This window comes from Falco rusticolus, chromosome Z (assembly GCF_015220075.1).
Source record: "Falco rusticolus isolate bFalRus1 chromosome Z, bFalRus1.pri, whole genome shotgun sequence".
In the NCBI taxonomy this organism is placed as follows: Eukaryota; Metazoa; Chordata; class Aves; order Falconiformes; family Falconidae; genus Falco; species Falco rusticolus.
This window is the reverse complement of record NC_051210.1, coordinates 30928040-30953603: the sequence shown is the minus strand read 5'-3', so window position 1 is coordinate 30953603 and position 25564 is coordinate 30928040. Positions and strand designations below refer to the sequence as shown.

The 25564-nt window shown below is 43.3% G+C and overlaps 1 protein-coding gene across 2 annotated transcripts in view; it reads left to right on the top strand.

The window, feature by feature from the left end:
* The window catches only part of PIGG (phosphatidylinositol glycan anchor biosynthesis class G), a 93767-nt gene extending 69596 nt beyond the window's left edge, over positions 1-24171 (top strand). For both annotated transcript variants that reach the window (XM_037373324.1, XM_037373325.1), the window contains exon 13: positions 22501-24171. In XM_037373324.1, the coding sequence (XP_037229221.1) occupies positions 22501-22720 (220 nt within the window). In that variant the 3' untranslated portion in view covers positions 22721-24171. The remainder of the gene's footprint in view (positions 1-22500) is intronic.
* Positions 24172-25564: the final 1393 nt, after the last annotated feature.

Sequence of the window (25564 nt, the reverse complement as noted above, 5' to 3'; positions counted from 1 at the left end):
TTCCTTCTCTCGTCTCATTCCCTCTTTCTTGTTGTCCTCAGTTCCCCCTTCCTTCTCTCTCTCTTCAGCTCCCCCCCATTGCTGTACTTTCCCTCTCTCCCTCACATACTTTCTCACTCAGTGTCACATGGGTTGCCCCTCTCACCTACTGTGCCCCTCTCCATAGTGTGCTTTTCCTGTGTGTCATGTGATTTGCCCCTCTCATGCTTCCCCACCTCACTCTTTCTCACAGGCTTTCCCTGTCTCCACCTCATGCACTTTCCCCCTCTCACACACATCTTCCCCCTGTCGCTCTGTTGTGCGGTTTGCCTCTGTCATGTGCTTTTTGTCTCAGACACACAGTTTGAGCTCTCTCTCACATCCTTTGTTCCCCCTTGCATGCTTCACACCCCACACCCCCCCTTGTGCTTTACTGCTTCCCTTTTTCTCTCATGTTGTCTCTGGCTTGCTGACCTCCTCTTGCATGTTTTCTCACATTCTCTCTTTTTTGCATGCTCTTTCTCCTCTCACTCATGCTTTCAGTCTCTTGCTAATGCTTTCTCCCTCTACCTTGCTACCTCCGTCCTTGCTTGCTGTCCCTCTCCTACTTTCTGTCCCTTGCACTTTCTCTAGCTCTCTCTGTCCTGCTGTGTGTTACCTGTCTGTTATATGCCATGCCTTTTGACACTGTCTTGGATGTTCATATCGTCTCTCTTGAATATGCATTCCCCCTCTCATAGATGCACTTTCTCCCCTCTCTGGCCTTCCATATATCTCTTGTGTGCATCTTATTTCTCTTGCATATCCCCCCTCTCTGTGTCACTTCATTTTTCTGCTGTCGCCCTCTCTTGCATGCTCTCACAGGCACACAATTTTCCTCTCTTGCGCTTGCACTTTCATTCCCTCTGTCAAGTTTATTGTGTTCTCTTCCTCCCTCTTAGGCTGTTCCTTTTGATCTCTCGCTATCCCAACCTTTCCCTTTCTCTCGCTTTCCCTTCCTGGTTTTTCCCTCTGTCTTCTCCTGTTCCACCCCTTCTCTTCCTCTCTTCTGTTGTCCCTCTCCCTTGCATTCCCTCTCTCCCTTTCCCTTGCTTCCCTTCTCTCTGACACACATTTTCTCGGTTGGTTTCCTTTTCTCACACTTCCTCCCTCAGTCAGACACTTTCCCTCTCCCTGCAGTGCCCCTTTCCTCTCTCCCTCACACACTCCATCTCTCTCTGTCATACACCTTGCCTGTCTTGCATATGCTTTCTCTGGTGCTTCCTTTTCTTGCTGTCTGTGTCTTTCCCATACCCCCCTCCCTCCCCCCAGTTTCTCCTCACTGTCCTCAAGACCTGTCGTGTCCCACCGTCCCCACACCCCCCCCCCCCCCCGTCGCCGTCGCCGTGTCGTCCCCCGCCCACCCCCCCCCCCCCGGCCCCCCTGTGGAGGTGCTTGTCATCTCTTTAATGAGCTTTCTCACCCCACCTCCTCAGTCCTTCCCCCTCTCTCTTCCAGTTTCTGCCTGAGCTTTCCACTCCTCTCAGCTTTCCAGCTCTTTTGCATGCTTTCCAGGTCTGTCATGTACTTTCCCTCACACATCTTTCTCATGCTTTTCCCTCTCTTGTTCTCTCTTGCTTTGCTCTGTTTTGATTTCCCTTCCTGCATGCTTTTCCATCTGTCACACCCTTTTTCTCTCTTGCTTGCACTTTCCCTTCTGCACATGGTTTCAGTCTCTTGCTGACAAACCTTATCTGCCCTGTTCCCTTGCTTCCTCCCAGTTTTCCTCCCTTGCAGACAGCCTTTCCCTCTCTCTCGCACTTTTGCACATGCTGCCTTCCCCCTGCCCCACCATGTGTCTTTTGCAGTCCCTCCCTCTCTCTTGCAGTCCTCCCACCCGTCACTCTTCCCTCTTACTGCCCCCCATCTTGCTGTCCCCATCTCTCTTCCCACACCCCATCCTCTCCCTTCCATGTCTTCCTCTTTCTTTGTCTTGCTATACCCATCTCTCTCACTCAGTGCCCCCGTCCTGCACTGTCATTCCATCTCTCTAGCTGTTCCTCAATCTCTCTCGCTGTCTCTCTGTCTCTCTTGATCAGTGCCTTCTCCCTGTCCCTTTGTCTGTCTCTTTTCTTGCCCTTGCTGGTCCTTTCCCTCCTCCCCCAACCGCCCTGCCCCCCCACTCTGTCCCTCTCTACTCTTCCTGTCTATCCCCCTCAGTCTTTCTCTGCCACTGTCCTTCCTGGTCTTTTTCTCCCAACCCCACTGTTCCTTACTCTTCTCCCACCCCTGTACCTTCCTCTTTTCCTCTCACTGCCTGTACTGCTCTCCCTTTGCCTCACTATTCCTTTCATTCTCCCTGTCTTGCTCCATGCTCCTCTCTCTGTCTTCTTGTCCCTACATCTCTTTATGTCTGGCTCTCACTACCCCTACATTTCTTTCATGCTCACTGTCCCTTCCCTTTTCTCATATTTTCTGCACATTTTCATTTGTCCTCTCTTATCTATCACTTTCCCTTTCTCTGTCTCTCATGCTCCCTTTTTTGCATATTTTTCTTTCTTGGACACGTGGACTCTTTCACAAGTCTTTCTCTGTCTTTTGCATACTTTGTCTCTGGCATGCCTCTACTGCATGGTCTTTACTTCTCTTGCACACTGCCTCCCTTGAGTAAGTTTTCCCTTGCTGCTTTACAAGCTTTTTGACTCATATTCAACTTGTTACATCTTTACTGTCTCAGTTTCTCCATCTCGTGCTTTTCTTCTCTTGCATATGCTGTTATGTGCAACCTGGCATGCTTGAGCTGTCCCGCACACTTGCCCTCTTTCACACTCACTTCTGCAATCTCTCTGTCACATTTGCCCTGTCTTGTGTGCTTTCACTGTTGTATGCTATCCTTCTCATTTGTGTATCCCATCTTGTGCACTTTACCTTTATTCTGCCTTGTCTTGAGTGCTTTATTTCTCTTGTGCTTTCCCTGTCCACAGGTGTGCTTTCCTACTTCTGTACATATGCTTTCCTTCTGTCTTGCATGCATACACTTTTCTGTCTCTTGTACATGCTTCTATTCATATGTGCACTTTACCTCTATTGCATGTGCTTTCCCTCTCTCTCACTCATGTTTACTTCTCCCTCCATTCCTCACATACAAATTCCTTCCTTCTCTCTCATGGACATGCTTTTTCCTCTGTATTTCTCACACATTTTCCCCTCTCCCTCTTGGGCACTTTTTGTCTCCCGCCCCTGCCCAGTGCACTTGTCCTCTTGCTCACGCTTTCTCTTCTTGTCCTTGCTTCCCCTTTATCACTCACACCCTTTCCCTCTTTTTCTAACACATGCTTCCCTCTCCCACTTTCTTGCATGCTTTCTCTTGCTTTCCTCACATGGCTTTCCTTTCTAGCATGCTTTCCTTGTCTCCTGCATACGCTCTTCCCTATCTCTACTGCCTCCCTTTTCCTCTTATGTGCCCTTCCCTCTTTTTTTTTTGTGTGTGTGCGTTCTGTCTCACATATTTACTCTTCTATACTTCACTGCCTTCAGTGCTTTCCCTTTACTACATATATTTTCTCTTTCTGTTGAACAGTCTCCCAGTCACTCTTTCTTGTACTTTTCCTCCCTCATGCACTCCTTCTTCCCACCCCTGCCTTTCCCTCTTCTCTCTTGCTCGTTTTCTGCTCTTTCATACTTTACATCCCTCTCATTTTCTTGCACTTTCCTTTTTGTGCGTGGTCTCAATACCTAGCCTACTTTCCCTCTGATGCTTGCTCTTACTTTGCGGCATGTACTTTTCCTTTTGTCTATTGCAGTTTTGTTTATTGCTTTTTCTTGTACGCTTTTCTGTCTTGTGTGGGAATATGCTTTCCCTCTCTCGTTCCCTCACACTCTATAGTAGTTTTCCCTTCCTCTCTCAAGTTTTCACTCTCTTACATACATGCTTTCCCTCTCTGTTGTGTGTTCCCCTCCTTTTGCATGTGCTTTTCCTTTCTTGCATGCTTCCCCCTCTCATGCTCTTGCATTTCCCTTCTGTCGGTCATGCTTTCCCTCTGTCTTTGTTGTTTGTACTTTCCCTCTTTGGGGCACGCTTTCCCTCCCTCATGCAGCCCTTTTCCTCCCTCCCTCATGCTGTCTTGCATGCTTTCCCTCTCACTTGTATGCTGTCCTGTTCGGTCACATCCTTTCCCTTTTTCATGTGTGCATTCCATTTCTCATGAACATAATCTTCTTTTTTCCATACATTCCCCCTCTCATATCTTTAATAATTTTTAGTATGCCTTTCCGCTCTCTGTTACCTTTCCCTTGCTCCTTCTGTTGCACCTTTCCTCTCTCGTGCATGTGTCCTCTCACTTTCTTATGTGTACACCCCAATTTGCTTTCACTTTCTCTCTGGCATGCTTTTCCCCTCTCTCTCACGCTTTTGATCTTTGTCTCATGCACATTCTCTTACTCACAGTTTCCTGCCCTATGGTATGTGTTCCTGCTCCCTCTCACACTCTCACTTTCCTATATGTGCTTTCCCTCTTGTTGGATCAAGCTTTCCTTGTCTCTACTGTGAATGTTTCTCGCTTTCATGCTCTCTTAAGCTCTCTCATTTAATTAATGTTACCCTGTTTTGTCTACTTTCCCTGTCAAATACTTCTCTTCTTGGCTGAACTTCTCTCTCACATTGCTCCTTTACTCCCTCTTGCATGCTTTCTCTTCCTCCCTATTGTATAAGGTTACCTTCCCTCTCTTACATGCTTTACCTCTGTCCCATGCATCTGTTCCTCTCTCTCTGACACTCTTCACACTTCATGCTTCTTCTTTCCCTCTCTCTCTTCTGCATTAATTCTCTGTCATGCATAGTTCCTTTATTGTGTGTACTTTCTCTTCCTCCCTGGTACACTTCCTCTGTCTGTTTCACCATCCCTCGGTCATAGATGCAGTTTTCCTGTCTTTTTTGCTTGCTTTCCTAGGCACATTTACGCTTTGTCACATGCTCTAATACAAGTGCTGTCTCGTCATGCTTTCCCTTTCTCCCTTGCCTGTTTTCTTGCTCTGCCTGCACTTTCCCCTGCACTTCACATTATCTTATATGTGCTTTTCTCTCTTTTTTTCTTGTGCTTTGTTTTGTTTGCAGTTTCTTTTGCTAACACTCTCACTTTCCCCTCCTGTCTTATACACTTAATCTGTGTCAGGCTTTCCCTATATATCATGTTTACCTCTTGCACACACTTTCTGTCGTGTATGCTTTCCCCCTCTCTCATGCACAGTCAGTCGTTACCTCTGTCATGTGTCTGCTTTCCTTATGCATTCTGTGTAGGTTCCTTATCTTGTGTACTCTTTCCCTTTAATCTTGGGCATTTGCTCTCACACATGCACACTGTGCCTTTCTCTTGCATGCAGTTTTCCTTTTCCTCCTCTTGTGCTCCCCCTGTGTTGTGCCCTTTTCCTCTTCCTGTCATGCTCTTTCCCTCTTTCTTGCATGTGAGGGCTTTCTCTTCCTTTTGTGCACATTCTCTGTGCTGTTTCTTGCCGCCCTGGGCTTTTTGTTCTCTCTCATGCAATTTTTCCTCATGCACTCTTTCCCTCCCTGTCTGTCACACTTTCTCACGCTTACTCTTGCATTCTTCCCCTTTCTTACATGCTGGCCCTCTAGTGCATGTTTTCAATTTCTTGTGCATGCCATTTCCTTATCTGTTGTGTGCTTTACTGCTTCCTTGCTTTTACTTTGTCTCTCTTAAATGTTTCAGTCTTTGTAATCCTTTTCTTCTCTGTTGTGTGTAGGCTTTCCCTTTTTTGTGGGTTAACTCCAGTCCACAGTTAAGCACCACACAGCCATTTACTTGTTCTGCTCACAGTGGGATGTGGAAGAGAATCAGAAGGGCAAACATGAGACACGTGTGGGTTGGGATTGGTTAATAAGTGAAACAAAACGCCATGTGCAAGCATTAAGTGAAATAACGAATTTATTCACTGTTTCCTATCAACAGGCAGATGTTTACCCACTTTCCTGGAAAGCAGGGCCTCAGTGTGCATAACAGATACTTGGGAAGACACACTGTAACCACAAACATCAATCTTCCTCCTTTTTTTTTTCCCCAGCTGTTACTGCTGAGCACAATATATGGGATATCCCATTGGTCAGTTGGGGTGAGCTATACCGGTATACCAGCAGTGTCCATTCCCAACTTCTTGGGCAGCCCTAGCCTGCTTACTTGGAGGGCAGCATGAGAAACTGAGAAGGCCCTGATATGCAGACAGGGTTCAGCAATAATTAAAACATCAGTGTGTTACCAACACGTTCCATCACAAATTCAAAACACAGCACTGTACAAGCTGCTATGAAGAAAGTTAACTCCAGCCCAGTAAATACTGTCATGCTTTAGCTCTCAAGAATACTGACGTGTGCTTTCCCTCTGCATGCTCTTCCACTCCATCTTATGCTTTCCCTTTTACGCTCTTGTTTGTTCCCTAATGCTCTCTCACTTTTCTGTCCTTTTCTTGAGTTTTGGGGCTTATCTTCATTGCATGCAGTTTTTCTTTCTTGTTTTCCTTCTCGTGCACGCTTCCCCTTTCTCTTACAGCATTCTTTCATACTCACTGTCTCATGCTTCATAGTGCTGTTCAACACTGTCCTGCAGACATGTTTTCCTTCTTATTGTTCACTTATTCTTTACTCTTTTTTTTGTTTACATCTTTCTTGCTTTCCCTCTCCATCTTGGTCTCCCTTCCTCTCTGTTTTGCTCTCTATCTAGCATATGGCCTTTTTCTGTCATGTGTACACCTTTCCTCTCCCTGTTTTTCACTCATGCTTTCTGTCTCACACACTGTCCTGCTCTTTCATGCAGTTCTGTCTTGATCTCACATGTGCTTTCCTGTTCTTCGACTTTCCATCTCTCACAAGCTTTACCTCTCCTTGCATATGCTTTCTTTTGTTGTATGCTGCAATGTTTCCTGTCATTGTCATGCATGCTTTTCCTCTTTCCTGCATATGCATGCTCACAGTTTTCTTACATGTGTTTTTCCCCTTACTTGTATCTTTCCTGCATGCCCCATCACATGCTTCTGCTTTCTCATGTCCTTTTCCTCTCTTGTGCACTTGCTCACTTTATCTTTCTTGCTGTTGTGCTTCTGCAGGCTTTCCTGCTGTCACACTTTTTTCTTGCTGTGTGCTTCTCCTTCTTGTGTGTGTTTTTCCTGTCTTGTGTACTTTTCCTGATCCATTGCACTTTCCCTCTGTTTTACTCTTACCATCTCATTCCTTCTGTCTTGCTTTTTCAGACTTCTTTTCTTGCTTTGCTGTCTTTTCAGACTTTCCCACTTTCTCTTGCATTCTTTTCCACTCTTGTGTTTGCACCTTTCACCCTCCCATGTTTTTTGTCTTGCATACTTTTCTGATCTCATGTGCCTGTCTTCTTATGTCTCTTTGTTTTGCTTTCCTTCTCACACAAGCTTCACTCTTGTGCAGTTTTCGCTCTGTTAATCTTGTTGTTTTCTTGCTCTTCCATCTTTCTTGGAGGCTGCAGCTTTACCTCTTTTGTGTGTTTTGCCTTCCCCTTTTCCTCTTCCTTTCTCACACTGTCCCTCTGTTGTGGTTTCTGTCTGTAGTATTGCATGCTTCCCTTATCTCACCTGTTCAGGTTTGGTTTCCCTTGCTTGCTCTTTCTTGTGTGTTGTCTTCCTCTTCTGCATGCTCTCCCTTTTTTGGGGGCATATCCCATCTCTCTGCCCCTGAGACGCTCCTTTCCTCTCTTGCATGCTTTTTCCTTCTCACACTGTCTTGTGCTTTTCCTTTGTAAGGGATGTGCTTTCTATCTCCTGCTGCCCTGCATGCTTTGTGTTGCACACTTTCCTTTTCTTACTTGCATTTCTGTCACACACCCCTTCCCTGTCTGGTGCTCTTTCTATCTCGTGGTTCCCTGTGTCTCTCAGTGACAGACTTTCCCTCCTTTCTGCCACACTTCCTTGCATGTGTATTCATGTCTTCTCAGGTGTGTCCCCTCTCTTGTACATTTTGTCTCACTCTCTTTTCCTTCATGTGCAAATTTGCTTTCTCTCTCTGTGACATGTGTTCTTACTCTATTGTGACCTTTACCTCTGTCTTCTCTCTCCCATGTGCAGATGTGCTTCCCCCCTCTCTTTTCCCCTTTTTCCTTATCTTGAGCATTCTTTCCTTCTCTAGTGAACACAATCATTTTCTGTTGATCTCAGTCTCACACATGCTCCCTCTCTCTGTTATGCTTTCTCTCACTTGCATGCTTCCCCTTATGCACCTGCTCTCCTTTTCTTGTGTGTACCTTTTCTCTCACATGCTTTCCCTCTCTTTATGTGCCCTTCTCTCTCTTGGACGTACCTCCCCCTGCTCCTGTGAATGGTTTTGCACACTCATGCACATTTTCACACTCGTATCTACTTTTTGTCATTCTTGTAGTTTTTCTCTTAGTCTTTCACTCTTAGTCTTTCACTCTTCTCATCTAGCTCTGCTGCTTCCTTTCTTTTGCTTTTCCCCTCTTCTTTGATCTCTTGAGCTTTCCATCTTTATCATGTGCATATTCTATCATGCACTCCTTCCCCTTGTTCAATTCTCCCTCTCTTGCAGGTGCTTTCTCACTTTCTCACATGTTTTCCCCTTCTTGTACTTTTCTTCTCATGCAGTTTCTTGCGTGGGCTCTTCCTGTCTTCTGTGTTCTTGCCCTCCCTCTTAATACCCTTTCCTTTTCATCACATGAATACTTACCCTCTCTGTCACATGCTGTCTTTCTGTTGTACCTGGTTTCCCTCTCCTGCACATGCATTTTCCCTAGCTCTTTTCTTCTCTTTTTCTTGGTCTCTTCAGCTTTTTCTGTTTTGCCCCACTTGTTTTATCTTACATGCAGTCTTCATCCCTTATGTGTGCTTTCTCTCTTAAGCATGCTCTCTGTCTTGCAGATGCTTACCCTCTCTTGTGTGCCTTCTCTTTTCTTAATTGCTTTCCCTCTTTTTTTCATGCTTACTATTTTCCTCTTATGCACTCTTTCCTAATACCCTCCACAACCTGCTTTCCCCCTCTCTCCTTTCTCTTGCTCCGTCTCTTTCCTTTCACTTCCCCTCTAGTTTTCTGTTGCACATCACCCCCTATGCTGGCTCTCTGTCCTTGTCTCTCACTCATTATCTTTTGTTCTTGCCCTTGCCCTCTTGCTTACTTTCCCATATTTCTTTCCCTCTTCTGCTTTCTTTCCCCACTCTTTCCTTCGTTTTCTCTCTTTCCTTATTGTTTGCTGTCCTTGTATCTTGCTTTTCTTTGCTCTCACTTGCTTTCTGTCTTCTCTTCCTCTCACAACTTTGCTGTCTGCTTTCTCTGGGTCTGTGAGCGCTTAGATTTCTGAAGAACTGTCTTAATAGCAAATACTGAGGTGAAGAAGATACTTAGTACCTCGTCATTTTCTATGTTTTGTGTCACCAGGTCCCCTGCTGTCTTCAGCAGCAGGAACACATTTTCCTCAGTCATCCTCTGCCCATTCATGTACTTGTATAGAAGCCCTTCTTCTTGCATTTGACAACCCTTGCTGATTCTGACTACATCCCTATATGGCCAGACACTGTCTCTGTATTCCTTCCAGGTTACCTGTCCCTGCTTCCACCTTCTGTTTGCGTCCTTTTCATGTTTGACTTTTTCCAGGAGCTCCTTGTTCATCTGTGCAGGCCTCTTGGCATTTGTGCCTGAATTCCTGCTCACTGGGATGAACATTTTGAGCTTGGATGCAGTGATCCTCAAATAACAGCCAGTTTTCACAGGCCCCTCTTCCCTCCAGGGTCTTTTCCCACAGGATTTTCTAGCAGATCCCTGGAGAGGCCAAAATCTTTTCCTGAAGTCAAGGTTGTGATCTTGCTTTTTTCCCCCTCTTCCCTCCTCTCAGGAGTCCCCATCTCATGGTCACTGCAGACTTTGAATTTCACAACCAACAAGTCTTTCCCTGCAGTTGGGTCAGTGTCATGGTTTAACCCCAGCTGGCAATCAAACACCACGCAGCCACTTGCTCACTCCCTCCCACCTGGAGGGGTGGGGAGGAGCATCAGAAAGGAATAAAACTTGAGGGTTGAGAGAAGAACAATTTAATAATTTAAACAGAATAAACATATAAGAACAACGGTAATAACAATAATAATACTAACATCAAGAATAACAACAATTAGGATGGAAAGGTGGGGAAAAAGGGTAAAATCCAAAGGAAGGGAAAAGGAAACCAAGCAATGCACAGTACAACTGCTCACCACCCGCTGACCCATGCCCAGCCAGTCCCTGAGCAGCGATCCCCCCCAGTAACCCTCCAAGTTTATATACCAAACATAATGTCTCATGGTATGGAATACTCTTTGGCTGGTTCAGGTCAGCTGTCCTGGCTGTGTCCCTTCCCGGTCTCCTGTGCCCCTCCAGCCCTCTGGCTGGCAGGGCCCAAGAAACCCAGAAGTCCTTGACTTGGTATAAATATCACCCAGCAACAGCTAAAAACACCAGTGCAGTTATCAAAACTGTTCTCACATCAGAGCCAGAAACAGCACTGTAATAGCTACTAAGAAGAAAATTAACCCTATCCCAGCTGAAACTAGGACAGTCAGGAAGTTGTCACTGATGCTTTACAGGAACTTCCTGGATTGCTTATGCCCTGCTGTGCTGTCCCTCAGCAGATGTTGGGATGGTTGAAGTATGTCTTGAGGACCATGACCTGCAAACATGAGGCTACTTACAGCTGTCTGTGGAAGATCTCATCTGCTTGTTCTTCCTGGTTAGGCAGCCTATAGCAGACACTCATTACAATCTCATCTGTACTGGTCTGCTTTTTAATCCTTACCTAAAATGCTGTCTCAAAAGCACACCCAGATCCTCCTCAGCGTTGAAGACAGCAAACTTGTTTCATAGCTGAAAGCTTTCAGGTGGAGCAGGAGCCTTCCTTTTGGTGCCAGAAGCCACTGTCTTCCAGCCTTGGCCTTCCACAGAGTTTTCCCTTACCATTTTGCTATGAACAGACTTTTCCTATGCCTGCACTGCATTTGGGGTCCCAGGCCCTTGAAGCTATAGGGTGTCTCTCTTTCATCCTCTCTGACGCTGCAAAGCTTGCTCATTTCCTCCCGTAACTCATCCACTTTGTGACACAGTTCTTCAACAACAGCGTATCTGTTGCAGGAAAGAAGACCATCTCTGCAAGCCTTAGGGAGAGGCCCTTGCACAATCCCTGCAGCTGGGGACTTGGAGGCCTGCATCTGCTATGCAAAACGCAGTCTGGGACAGCTTTCCAAGAGCTGCTGGAGAATGTGCTCTGGTACATCACTACCATCCTGAAAATGTTTAGACTAGTCTGAATTGAGATGAGGATCCATTCATTGCACCCTTCTGCACAAACTGCTGTCTTAACTATGTTGTAGGCCTACAAGCTGTACAGGTGCTTGACCCTTTTTTACCAGGCAGCAGCTGTAACAAAGGCTTCAGACACTGTGTGTCAAGGGCAGCTGACTGAACACATTAGAAACTGCTATAGCTTCCTGGGGCCCACAGCCCTGTGGCTCTCCTTACCTTGTCCCTATCTTGCAAGAGCATGTACCCTCAAATTTCTCAGAGTTTTCCCAGCATTCGCCCAGTGTTCCTGGACCCTGTCACCAGAAGCTCCCAAAGGAGAACCCAGAAACTACTGTGCAAACTTCTTGCTCTCCTGCTGGTTGTCTTTCCCTCCCTCTCTCTGTTGCCTTTTGTTCCTCTTGCTCTTCCCTTTCCTTACACTTGTTCTCTCTGCTACTCTCCTGCTCACTTGTGCTCAGTCTCGTTTGCTCTTTCCTATTCACTGTGTGTTCTCCTCTCTCTCTTCCTCCCTCTGCTTCTCTTTACCTGTTGCTGTCTTTCCCTCTGTTGTTTTCTTTCCCTTTCTCTTCTAATCAGTCTTTGCAAGTCATTCTTTCCCTTTGTCTTCTCTCCTGTTCTCTTTGCCCTTACTCTTTTCTGCTCTCCCATGCTGTCCTTACACCTGCCTTTTGCTTCCTTACTCTCCTCTTCACTTGCCTGCTCCCCTCTCTCGTTAGCATGCTCTGTGTCCTTGTTGTTGTCCCTCCTTTCCCTTCTCACTCAGCTGTCCCACTGCATCTCTTTCACTTTTGATTTCTTTACCTTTTGCTCACTGTCTTTGCCTCTTTGCTTCTGTGTCCTTCTCTTTTCTTCAGTCCCTGTCAGTCTTTGCCTATGCTTCTATGCCTATTTCCCTCTTCCCCTCCTTCCTCCTTGCTTGCTGTCTTACCTTTGCCTCACCACCACCCCCCACCCCCCCGGGGCTTCTGCCTGACTCATTTTATTTTCCTCTCACTCTTCTCTATCTGTTCTTTTTTCTCTCTCAATCACACTCTGGCTTTCTTTGCCCTGCTTCTATTTCTGTCTCTTTGCCTCTCACTCAGTCTATCACGCATGCTCCTTTCCAAGTCTCTCTTTCTCATTGCTCTCTTTGCCCACTTTTTTTTTCTTGCTTGCTCTCTCTGCCTTTCCTGTCTCACTCCACCTTTGTCTCTGTTTTACTCCAGTCTCCCTCAATCCTGTTTCTTTTCCTGTTTCCAGCTTAGTCCCCGATCTCTCTCACCAACCTCTGCTCACCCCTTGGCTCTCCTGATGTCACTATGCCCACTGTGCTTTTTTGTTCTCTTCCTTTCCTTTCTCTGCCTTCCTGTCTTTTTCCCCCTCTCCTCTTACTCTGTGCTCCCTTCTTTCTTGGTCTCTGTCTCCACCTCATCTCTCTCTTATGCCAACATGTGCTCTTTCTTTCTCCAGCCCGTTCACTTGCCCAGCTTCTCCCCTTTCCTTGTTTTACTTCCCTTGCACATGCAGTTTCCTTCAGGCACATTCTCTTTCCTGCTTTGTCTTTTCCTCTTCACCAGTGTGTTTTCCACTTGTTTTTTCTCTCTTCCCCTTGTCTCTTTTCCTTTCTTACTCTCCTTGTCTCTCTCACCCTTTCCCTGTTCCCTCTCTTTCCATTTCTTTCCGTTAGTAGCTTGCTTCCGTTAGTAGTTAGCTCCTTGCTTCTCTCATTCTCTCTTCTGTCTCTCCCTCTCCCTCACTTTTCCCATCTATTCTGCCTTTCTCTTGTCAATTTTCTCTTCCCCATGCACTCTCTTCTCTGTTCCTCTTTCTCTGGCCTTTTTGTCTTTCTCTACTCCACCCCCTTTCTTGATCTCTTTCCCTTTATCATGCTCTTCACATCCATTTCGTTTCGCTTCTCTGTCTTCTCCCTTTCTCTCCTCCCTGTCTCCTTTTCTCTCTTTCTCATCCTTCTCTTTCTCCCTTTCCCTTTTCCTCACCTTTTCCATCAGTCTCTCTTTATCTCTCCATTGATCTGCCTCTTTGAGTCTCTTTCCCCGTTGCTTGCTTTCTCCCCCATCCCCTTCTATTTTTCCTGCCGTTACTCTTTTGCCCCTTTTGTTTTTCAGTCCATACCCATATCCCTCTCTCCTCTTTTCTATCCTTTGCTTTCATGGTCTTTCTCCGTAAAGTTCCCCCCCCCTTTTTTCCTCGATCCTGTCCCTCCTCTCTCTGCCTCTGTGTGCATCTCTCCCTTCATGCGTCTCTCTTCAGACTTCCTTTCTGTCTCTCTGTCTCCCCTTTTTTCTCTTACCCTCCTTCCTCTCTTGCTGTTTTTCTCTCCTTTTGTATCTCCCTGTCATGCACGCCTTTTCTCTTTTCCTTTCCCTGTGAACTCTTTCCCTTCCTTTGTGTCTCCATATTGCTCCATCTCTCCCTTTCTCCTGTGTTCCCTCTCTTTCTGTCTCTGCCCTTCTCTCTCTCCCCTTGTCCTGCTTGTTCCCTGTATCCCACTCACACTCACCTTCTCTTACTTTTGCTTATTTTCTCCCTCTCCCTTCCCCTGCTTCCTCTCTCTCCCTTGCCCTCCCCCTCTTGCACTCTCAGCTGTCTCTGCTCTTCTCTACCTTTTTGCTCCCACCCTCTCCCTTTTCCTGTCACCCTCATTGTTTCTGCCTCCTTTTCTCTCTCTGCTTCTCTGTCTGACAGGTGATGTCCACATTTTCCTTGGAGCTGTCTTTTTAGGTTCCTTGGCCACTGAACACAGTCAAACTGTAACATCTGCATCTTCTGATGTAGTTGTAACATCAAAGTAACATCTGCAATCTTCTGAAAGATGTATCCTGTCTGTTTGCTTTACATTTTATGTGTTACAGCCAAGATTAGCATTATAGTACCATCAAAACTATGGCGTGAAAAATCCTGTGCTGATTTTTCTGCTTTCTCCTCAGCTAGAGTCTGGTGAGGAAGAGGGTCTGCAGCTGGTATACCAAGGTATCTTCCTCAGAAATAAAATTGGTCTTGCACTAAATTTCTTGGCAAGGTGAAACCATTTTTGTTTACTGTTCCTTTTATGCTTCATGGTATTAGCATTGTGTAATCCTTTGCAGAGATCCTAGGGTATGGGTTTACAGATCCTGCTGTAATCCATTTTGCTTGCAAGAGAAGGCTTGTAGGGCTCTACAGTCTTTATGCTAACACTGAGTATTGTGGTTTGGGGTTTTTTTATATAGTTTGAATTTTACAACTTGATGCAAATTATTTTTAAGTCCAATGCTCCTATAAACTTGACAAAGTAAAAATTATGTATGATACTTGGGCTCAGTACGAGTATCCCTGCATAATCCCAGAAGTCATATCATGGCATCACAAGGAATAATGAGTCTCTGAGCATGAATCCATTGCACATTGCACCAGAAAAAGCTGTGAAGAAAGCTGGGAGCAATATTCTGATACACTGCATGAAGTATACACACTGAACTAATTCTCCTCCCTTTCTCTTTGGTACTTTGGATATTCCTTCCTCTTGATTCTGAAACAGAAATCTTCAGATTAAAGTGCGGTACCAACTTCAGCTCTTCTCTGCTCTTAGTAAGGGCTGCGTGATGATGCTGGATTCTCAGTGGTTTGGAGCCACTGCAGGAGCAGAGCTATTCAGAGGGACACTTCTGGAAAGAGGGGGCCATATTTGTAGACTTCTGCTTACATACTTGTTTATGGTATAAATATTTCTAGATGTCACCTGTACTTTTTGCTGTTAATGGATTTGTCTTACTATTCTTACTTGCAGGGTTGTTTGGTTTTTTCCACCATTAGTTTTCTGTCCTTTTCTGTTCTGTGGCCAGCATAACTGACTGCTGGTTCTGGTAGCTGTGGATAGGACTGTACATGGGATGCTGTCCCTCTGCATTTATCCAGGATTTTTCTATCTTCTTTTCTCACACATTTTCCTGAAGTGCACAAGTTCTCAAATGTGCATTATTGGCATGGCAGGAGTAATTTGAGGAGAGAGCTGTTAATTTAGTTAAGTCACAAGTTTAAAAATTGTTACTGTAATGGAAAAATACAATGAAGAACTGATTCTCTCCTCAGTGCGGAAGAGTGAGTATTGCTTCACAGAACAATAGAACAGCCCAGGTTGGAAGGGACCTTGAAAGATCATCTGGTCTGACCTTTCATGGGAAAGGGAGCCTTGATGAGATCATCAAGCATCCTGTCCAGTCACATGTTAAAAACCATCAGGGATGGGGAGGCTACCATGTCCCTGGGAAGATTGTTTCAGTGATTAATTGTTCTCACTGTAAAAAAGTCTTCTCTTATCCGGAGATGAAACCTCTCCTGATGCAACTTGTACCATTGATGCTTTTCTTCTCCATTTGGTAACTGGTGAAGAGAACACCTCTGTGCTCTTTTTAGCCACCCTCTAAGTACTGTAATACTGTGATGAGGTCTCCCTGAGCCTTCTGTTCCCCTGGGAGAGGAGACCAATTCCTACAGTCTTGCTTTGTAGGGCAGGGTCTCCAGCCCTTTGATCATCTCCAGCCCTCCTTTGGATCCTCTCCAGTCTGTTTGCATCTTTTTTGAATTTTGGGGACCAGAACTGAACACAGTACTCCAGGTGTGCCCTGACAAGCACTGAGTAGCATGCGACAGTCATATCTCTATCTCTGCTATGCATGCCCCTGTGGATGTTGCCCAGGACCCAGTTTACCTTTGTTGCTGCAGCAATGCTCTGCTGACTCATGTTAACCTTGTTGTCCACCAGCACCCTGAGGTCCCTTTGAGCAAGGCTATTCCCCAGCCACACAGATCCTCGTCTGTACTGGGGCCTTTGGTTATTCTGTCCCAGGTGCAGAATTTTGTGCTTGTCTTTGTTAGACTTCATCCGGTTCTTGCTAGCCCACTCTTCCAGCCTGTCTGGGTCTCTGTAAGATGCCTTTCCCTCCATGGTCCACCTCACCGCCCAGTTTAGTGTCACCAGCAAACTTGGTGAGGGTGCTTTCACTTCACTCCTATCATCGAAATCTTTTATGAAGATGTTGAACAGCTTGGGGCTCAGTATCAATCCCTGGGGGACCCTACTTGTGACAGGCTGCTAGCCTGAGTAAAAAACATTGATCACCACCTTCTTGAGTTAGTCTTGTTGGCCAGTTTTCTACCCATACTTAAATAATTTCCTACCCATTACTTAAATAATCTGTGCCTCACCTCTCTAGAAATGCCATGTGACACTGGTCATATCTTCTGTTAGACTGATATATTCTAAACTGGTAAGTCTGAATTTAATTAAATAACATGGTAACAGTCTATTTTAAGTTTCTTCAGAGCCTGCCTGTCCAGAATTGTTGGATGCAATTTTTCTTTACATCTTTAGCTAAAAGGATGACAAAGAGCTCTTTGTTTACAAAGGTGGGCAGAAAAGCCTGTAGATGCACCTTAACAGAAAATCAAGCTGTAAGTGTCCTTGTTATTCCCTTCATGTATGATGCTGACGTAAAATGCTTCAGGTTTTTTTCTGTCAGAAGTCTTCAGAAGTGCTAAGTGGATTTTGGAAGAATACTTGCAGAGAATTGACTAATGCTGGGCTTTGGAACACTTATGATTTGTGTTTTGCTCGTTAGGAATTTTAGTGATTTGGTTATATCTTGTTGCTTTAAAGCCTGGGCCACTGTCAACAGGAATAGACTGGTTTAACTTTTTTGGTTTCCTTGGAGCTGAACAGAGTAACATGTGCTAAGGACTAACCTGAACAGAGCCTTATGGGAAAACCTGAGGCAGTGATAACAGGCAAGAGCAGGCACTGCGTATATACCAGTATGGCCTGCCTCCGAAGTAGAGAGGAAAAGCGTATCAAGCGGAGCACTTGGCATGCAAATCTTGTCTTTGAAGAATGGCTGGAACTCATCAGTTTTGTGGTGAAGAAATCTAGAGACTACACGGTCATGGTGCCTAAAGTGTGGTTTAGCTAGTTCTTTGTCTGCAGTCCTGAAATAGAAAGGGTGTTTGAGCTTGTGAAGTGTTTTCTTTTTTCTATAAGAGAAGGTGAGAACTGATCAAATGAAAAGCAGAGAGTTTCCAGTTCTTTGTAAGTTGATTGCCACAGGATCAGTATTTGGGGAAATGAGCACATGCAGAGGGTGAATTGGATCTAGCGGACATCTTTCCAGTTAGGCTTGTAAAAATCTTGGCAACCTTTATTAAAGATACACTTGATTTCTTGCCCTAGCAGTTAAATAATGATAGTAGCCAGAGTGGCTGTTCAGACCTTCTGGCCCAACGGCAGCATAACTGCATTCTTGCTTGCAATCTAATATAACTCTTTGTTAGGTGTCCAGTTTAGGGAGTTCATCTGAAACTTTCAGGGGCCAAGCGTGACTGAAGAAGGGAAAAAGAAATCTGAAACTTACTTGATATATGCCCTGTGTTTTAGATAGAGCTCTGTTCTAAGCAGGTTAGCTAGTAGTGGATGTGAAAGATAAGAATTACCTTTGCTGGGTGACTGAGACTACTCTTTCTGACAGGTAGCTCCCAGCACAACTGATTATGCCAGCAGTGAAAACAGACAAGACTATTGATATGATCCTATTTTTCCTAGTCTTGATGCTGAAGTGAAGAGAATTGAAGTTTCAGGTCTTAATAGCCTTTTATAGCTAAGTCTTTGTAAGAACCTGCTGAATCCTGTGCTACAGTCCACATATATTACAGTCTACTGTAACTTACTGCCATGGACACTTGACCTTGCTCAGGTAGTTGTAGCTTCTCCACCTTTCTTACTAGAAGGAGGATGCACAGGAATATCAATGGTCATCCCCAAGTTCCTTCATTTCCATGGCTGTAGAATATACTTGACAACCCTTTTAGCTTGTTGGACACTGCCCTTTTTGACTTCTGTCCACTGATATGGTTTGGTGTCAAAAATTGTGACTCTATAGAATTAATGCTTTTCTGATTATATAGTCCATACCAGAGTTGATAATGTAAATTTCCAAAGAACTCTTGGTTCCCTTGTGTCTACTAAAAATATATAGTGTTTTTCCATGACAATGCAGGGTTGTGTGCAATAATCTAAAATAGCACTGTAAGAATTATACTAGGTGAGAGTAGGGCATGTGGGAGAGACGTAGCAAATTTGTTCTTGCTGCTAAACTAATTGATATTTGCTTGCTTAGATCAGAGCAATTTCTTAACAGATTGCAGATATTCCAAGACGCCACAGACAGACACTTGGAGTGCTACAGGGTTTGTTTCTGACTGCAACCCTTTATTAATATATGCAGATTAACAAAGCGCCAGCTATTTTTCAGAGAGTACTAAAAGGGAGATCTTGCAAACTGAAACTGCAGAAAGCCTAGAAAGAAAATTGCTGCTAATAGAGTAAAAAATGTACTTCAAATATGCAAATTCAGTATCTCCAGTAAGAGGTAACCTAGGCATTGATGTTCAGGTAGAAAAGAGGAACTGGAAGGGCAGAAATGCTGGAGGATAAGTTGAAAGTACTCAGAATATTTCACACTGAAATCCTCCAGACATGACGCTCCTCTCCAATCCCAGAAAAATGACAGCCCTGGGGTATTCCTCACTCATATGCTTGCATATTTCTAAAATGTTTGTTTAATTTGGTGCGTTACGACAAGGGTTGGAACAATGTAAAACAGTGTATTTTAAAATACCTTGTGGAAGCATTTTTAGGGCAATCTGTGGAGGGGGTTTTGCTTGATTTTTAAACTACAAAACTTGTGCCACCATCTGCCAATTATTCTATGTAACTGAAGACATGTTTCACAAGAGAAGAGTTGTTTTTCTTTTGTGGTTCTGGCATCATAATTTTTTTCATTTTACAAACCTTGTATTATCCATAACACCTTAGAGATGGATTGAGAGGTGAAAGATTTGTTGACAAAACATTGGCAAGTAGGATTTAGAAGATCCAGAGAAGGAGAAAACCTATTAATAGCACAAATGCATGGCCATATTTTTCTACATATTAAACATTCAATTAAAAGAGATTTTTGTTGAAAGCCAATATGTGTTCTCAACTATACTTAACGTTTGCAATCAAAATATGGTGTGTTCAGTGATGTGAATCTATAGTGTTCTTTGCTTCAGAAGTCTCTGAAGACATTTTTTTTTCTGGATCTAGCAATCTTCAGCATCAATCTCGCATGAAGTTTGGATATGCTTTGTCATCTTTAAAGCATTCGGATTTCTCTCAGGTCCACAGAAGCTAACTTGCTAAATGAGCTTAATATTAGAGGCTGGGTACTTACTGGTTTGCTCCTGCATTGTGCATAGGCCTTAATATTAGGCTGATTCTGTCAGAACATGGAGGTAGTTTACATCCCTCTATGCTTTTCTCCTTTAAATAAGAAAAGGCATTAACTGCTGCAGAGACAGTTCAGTATGAAATAGTTACAGGTTGATGCTTTAGGTGTGTCCTGTAATCTGTTGTTTTCACTGAAACAGCACTGAGAGGTTGCAAGGTTATTCATTACTGGCGGATCCAGCTCATAAGCAGTAGAATACATGAGTGGCATGCCACAGCCAGCTTTCTGTGCTACCCTGGTGACTTCTGGAATAACTCGGGTACCAGCTGAGCTACATGGATTGACTTGATCACATTAACAGCAGCAGCCTTACGGCCTGGTGAAGCCCTGTACCCTGTGGTCTCTGTGTGTGTGTATAATGAGCAGAAGGAGCACACAAAATCATTATTCTTAGCTATTCAGCAAATTGGGTGCCTGGCAGAAGCCAGAAGAAGGAATGGTGCTGTGCTCAAATAACTAAATCATTCATTGTCCTGGCATCAGAATAGCTGAGTAGGTCTGACTGCTTCTGCTCAGTCATTCCAGTTCTGTTTCCGCAACAACATGCACGGGACCTCCTATACCACGTTCAGAATAAACCAAATTATTCTGCTGTTGAACCCACTAACAGTTCAACTTTGTAGATACAGTGTGCTTCTCTAAATTGCACTGCTGCATTATACTGTGAAACTGTCCAAGATTTCCCTCCCTTCACAGGTAGGTGTCTGTATTTTGTTGAGAGATGAAGCCAGTGCCAAGACCATTTGGAAGTAAAGGTATTATATAAGGAGAAGACAGTTTGTTATTTTTACTGTAGCAGAATACAAAAGGAATTGTACCATTTACTTATTGGCTTAAGGATTCTTTGCTAGTAATCATAATGTGAAAATGCAGGGTTCAAATGTTTCTAGTAAAGATTACTATGTGCTCTCATTCCGCTAAAATATTAAGTCTACCTAATTTTTGAGGCAAATAAGTGAACACAGAGATTCAATTCAAAATAATCTTCCAGCCAGTTTCTTCATAATTGAAAAAGTAGCCTTTTTTTACATTTTTAACACCATTGATTTACAGTTAGGAGCTTTCTCATGATAGGGTACTAAATATGTTGTTAGGTGAGCACAAACTAGGGAAAAAGTTATGAACTGAAATTTAAATTTAAAATGCAGAGTTCTTGAAAGACCTGGATGTGTAAGTCCATGAGCACTCTCACTCCTTTCTTTTAGGATTCCCTTGAACATCCCATCATTGAGATTCACAAATGTGATAGCCACAACCACTGATAGCCTTTGTCTAGCTCGTCTATCAAGTGCATTTTTTTACTCTGGAAAATGGTTTAAAAATTGCCTGTTTGCCTATCTGACTCAAAAACCATTTCCTCTGTTTATTCAGTTGTATCATCTAACTACTATAAACACTATTTGTACTCATATCAGCACGAAAACAGCTAAGACTGAGTGAACTGCAGTTTGTTTTAATCCTTGTCAACAAAATCAGTTATTAAACATAAAGCTGGTATTTACACAAGCTCACTGAAGGGTAAGATAGTTATGCAGAAGCAGGGAGCTGCCTAGCTCACTGCCAAGTCTCAGTTTCCTTGGTCAAGCAGCAAGGGAAATAGTCTTCTGTGAACTGAATGTGTATTTTGCAGTCATTCACACCTGCTGTTCTTAGCTGCTTTTTCAACTCTGCGTTCATAACCTGTTCTTGCTTCCGCTCAGTCTTTGGAATTTTGCTGGAAAATAGGACTGTATCCTAATTATTTTGATTTAAAGAATTGTAAATGTAATGGTTTATGTCAAATACTGCGTTCTGTAGCTTGCTTAGTCGTGACTAACTTTCGTCTTACAGAAGTGCTAGTCATCTTAATTTTTTTATTACTTGGAACAAGATCAGAATTAAAAACAGGGAGGAGCAGAACAGATTCTCAGATCAGGACTTCAGTGTAAATACTTGAGCTTTTTTCTGGTGTGTTCTTTTGGGAACTGATGATGTAAAATATTTTGATGGAGAGAGGAGAATGTTCTGCTTATTGTTCTAATGAAATAGCTTTATTCCTTCCTTTTGTCTGAACAGGTAAGCATCTGAATTTGGTGGGAATTAGTCTCTGCAGAAGTGGTTTGGCCAAAGTGGACATGTGCCAACCCAGCATCATAGCTGCAAGTTGGCACCTCAGGGGAGGGCGAACAGTGGAAGTGCAGAAAACTCTTTCACTTCCATTTTCACCTGACTCCGGTCACCCACCAGAATACTTCAATGTGGGAGATCTGGGTGACGCAGGTTACATAAGGGGCAGACATTTCTTGCAATATAGTGGGTGCAGCTGAGCTAGGGAATGCAACGTGTTGCTTATGTAAACCGAAGAATGTGGTATTCTCTGCAAAATGCTGATAGGTAACTTTGTGAAGTTTTCTAATAGCATAGTTTTTATGTTGCTTTGTACAATGTTACTGGCTGTGGGCAGCAGCACACTCTGGCAGGTTTTATGCCCTTTACAAGGGCAGCAGGCTCCATGTGATCATCCACTGGTTAGGCAGCCTTGTGAAGAGTACTGAAGTCTTTCTTCTCTGCCTCTTATCATGCAGATTCTGTGGAAAGGCACTGGAAGGCCACCATGAGACGAAGCTATCTTGAAACTGCTTAATGGAGACTTTAACAATTAGAAAAAAGTGTGTTAAAGCACAGAACCTTCTAAGTGTGAGGAGAACTACTGGGCGCTTTTATTGCGGTGACAGTTGCTATGCTTATGCTTAACATGCGTACATGTTATAGGATATATAGAGGTGATAAGGACAAGCTTTATTAGTTACATCGTTGCATCAGTAATCAGTTTTCTAACATAAAGTGGAGATCTGTGAGTATTCTTTGTGTTGTGAAATAATGCTACAGAGCAGAGGAACTCGGATGTCTTTACTAAATTTGCCTGAGAACGAACTCCTCTGTTTTTGTTACCAGGAACTCAGCGGCGGTGGGCCATGGCTGTTTCTGCTACGCTGTACTCCGTTCAGTTCCAGTTGCCATCTACATTGTTTTGGTAACAGGTCTGCGTTACCACCTGTTCATATGGAGTGTCTTCTCACCAAAACTACTTTATGAGGGAGTGCATGTGTTCATCACAGCTGCTGTCTGCCTGTTCTTCATGGCCATGGATCAGAAGCACTCTCAGAAAGTTTGAAAATAACTGTGGTACGCAGTTCTGCATTGCAATGTCCAGTGTGTCACTGGAGTGGAAGAAGGAAAACAACGGCTTTAAATTGTTGTGCAGAATTTGAAAAGTAACTTTGTTTATTTTAGTCAAGACCAGGCTTTGAAGGGCCTGTCTAGTTTTAAAACTGAGTCTGATTTAAAAATGTTGAACTGAAATAAACTGTTTTTTCATGAATAACTTTTGTTCTATAGCTGTCATTATAGCAGTCTCCAAATAACAGAATGGTAATATTACATGATTTGAATTTTAAAATGTACATCCTAATATAAATACAGACCAGTGCCTCATGGGCACTGAAGAAATCTTTTGCACATACAATTTTTATACCTTCTTAAACTACAGAATTCTAAAAATATACAGGATTTCTTGGTGCTGTTCACAGGATGTTACATTAATTAGCCTTGGTAGTTGGTTATTTTTTTTGTTGTTTTGTTTCTAGTGTGTGCATTGAAATTATTATTAGATTATTGAATTATTATACAAATATCCCAGGTAAAAGATGTTTTTGTTTGTTTTGCATAGGAATTAAATTCTATTTAAAGGCAGTATTTTCTTTGTAAGGTGAGTGCAATCATTATGTGTAATGGATTTTGATCTGCACTTCAGGCACTGGGTAAGAAACGCTAATGGGCTAACAAAGTAATGAATCTTCTGTGGAGTCCATTCACTGCTAGAATGTTGTGTTTCTTTTTATTAACATATAAATGTTAAATCAGGTTGGTGGCAGCTGTGCTGGACATTTGATCGTGTTTTCTACACTAGGATAGAGAATTGTAAGCCATGAACAGGAAAATAGTTTAATGGGCTGAGTTACCAGCAGAATAAAGGGTGTGTTTGTATCACCTTCTCCCTAGTGACCTGTCTAGCCTCCTCGCTCGAATGTGCTATAATTAATTCCTAACAATGTTGTTTTCCTTGCTTCTGTCAAGAAGGTACACATCGATGACTGTCCTGAGTATCAGTATTCTTTATGTGGGCGGTATTCTTTATGTGGGTTTTTTTGCCTCATGTTTTTTCCACATTAGCAGCCAATAGGATTTAGTCTAAACGTATTAGAGGTGAAGCAGAAGAGAAGCATGCAGGGAACTCTAACTTTTGTTATAAATCTGCAATTAAAAATATTTTAAGCCCTGTGTAGCTGACAGCACATTTGTTAGGATCACTGATAAACTTTTCTTCTCATGTTTCAGATAGAGCAAATCTCAGAGTAGGCCTTTAGTTTTTATACATTAATGATAGGCCACCTTGATCACCAATATTTACATATTTTTCAACTGTAAAACAATACAGTTTTCAGTACTCTGGCCATGTATTGCAGTTCACCTGGAGAAGAGACTAGTAGATTTTAATGTAATTCACTGTGACCTGTTGGAAGTTTGAAAATTAAATATTTTTAATAAATTATTTTTCACTGCAAATTATGGAATATTTAAAACAGTTGGTGTTTGTCAGTGTTGTACACGTTTACAATTTCCATAATTATCAGTATTATTCTTGTTACCTGTTGGCTAGCAACTGTGTGGGGATTACTGACATCGTCTCTGATTGCTTACTTGGTTAATTCCTAAGCAATCCTCTGTAGGTGGAGGGGAGGTTGCTTCTGGGGTACAGAACCCTAAAACCATGTTGGGTGACATTCACAAGATCTTTTATTCCTTCCTTCAGATATTTCTTGCTTCTAGTGTAACTCAGACATTTTATGAAATAGTGGAATTTAAACTATTTTGTGTGTATTAAGATTGCATGTCTTCAGATTACTTTTTAGTTAAATAATCAGTGTCCCCTTTCTCTTCTGAAGTTGAAAGATGTCCAGGTTAAATCCAGGAGAAAATAAACAGCTTGGAAAAAATCAGTTATTTGGGTCTTCAAGACGAGGAAAGGAAGAAGGAAGGATGAACTTAAGACTGCATCTCTGTCTCAAGTTAACCCATGAGTTTGGGAGATACCTCAAGAAAACATGGTGCTTTCAACTTCAGAATTGCTATTTTTATTCTTTTTCACACTTTCTCTTTGGGTATAGACAAATGAAATACTGTCACTTTTTTTTACTATATACTTCATCAGCTTTGGGGCTATGGCAATGTAAAGCTGCAGACGTGAAGAAATGATTTGGTTCTTGCGGCAAGCAAACAGACTTGGAACTGGGGAATTATGTAAAAATCATTTTATTTTAAATTGACACAAAGTTTTGGCAATTGATCTGAACGTACAGTGAAAGCAAATGCCTGAACGAAAATTCTCATCTCCCTAGTTAGCTGTTCTACTTCCCTCTTCATCCCAGCTCCCCTTGTCATGTTCAGTGTGTCCCAGACCCTCAGACAAGGAGGCGAGTGATGTGGGAAGCAGGAATGGTACGTGAGATCGTTTCTGCCATTCTGAGCGTACTGGTTTCCTCTGTCCAAGTCCTCTGTGGTCCCTGCTGTGGTGTGGTATCAGCCTGGGCTGCAGCTTCCTTGGGGGGACACTATGCACAGGCACAGACTTCTCCTTAAATACGTTCTGAGGAGGCATGTTGTGTACTTCTCTGTTTGGATAAATTTTCCCACTCCACATCTTCGCTGCTGATCAGAGCCAGGTTCAGCCAGTTACAGTGTTCTATAGCTTCCTCTGTGAGATTTCAGTAGATCATTGTTGGTCAGTGTGGCCCACTGCTGCTCAAAGTTTGTAACATATGTCCAGTATGGTCCTAAAGATGGATGCCTTGAGCTAAGAAGAGACTCTTGTAAATCAATTCAGGTTTAATGAAAAATAGATAAATCTATTAATATTTCAGATACTTCTTGGCTCTACACAAGCCAGCAGAACATCCAC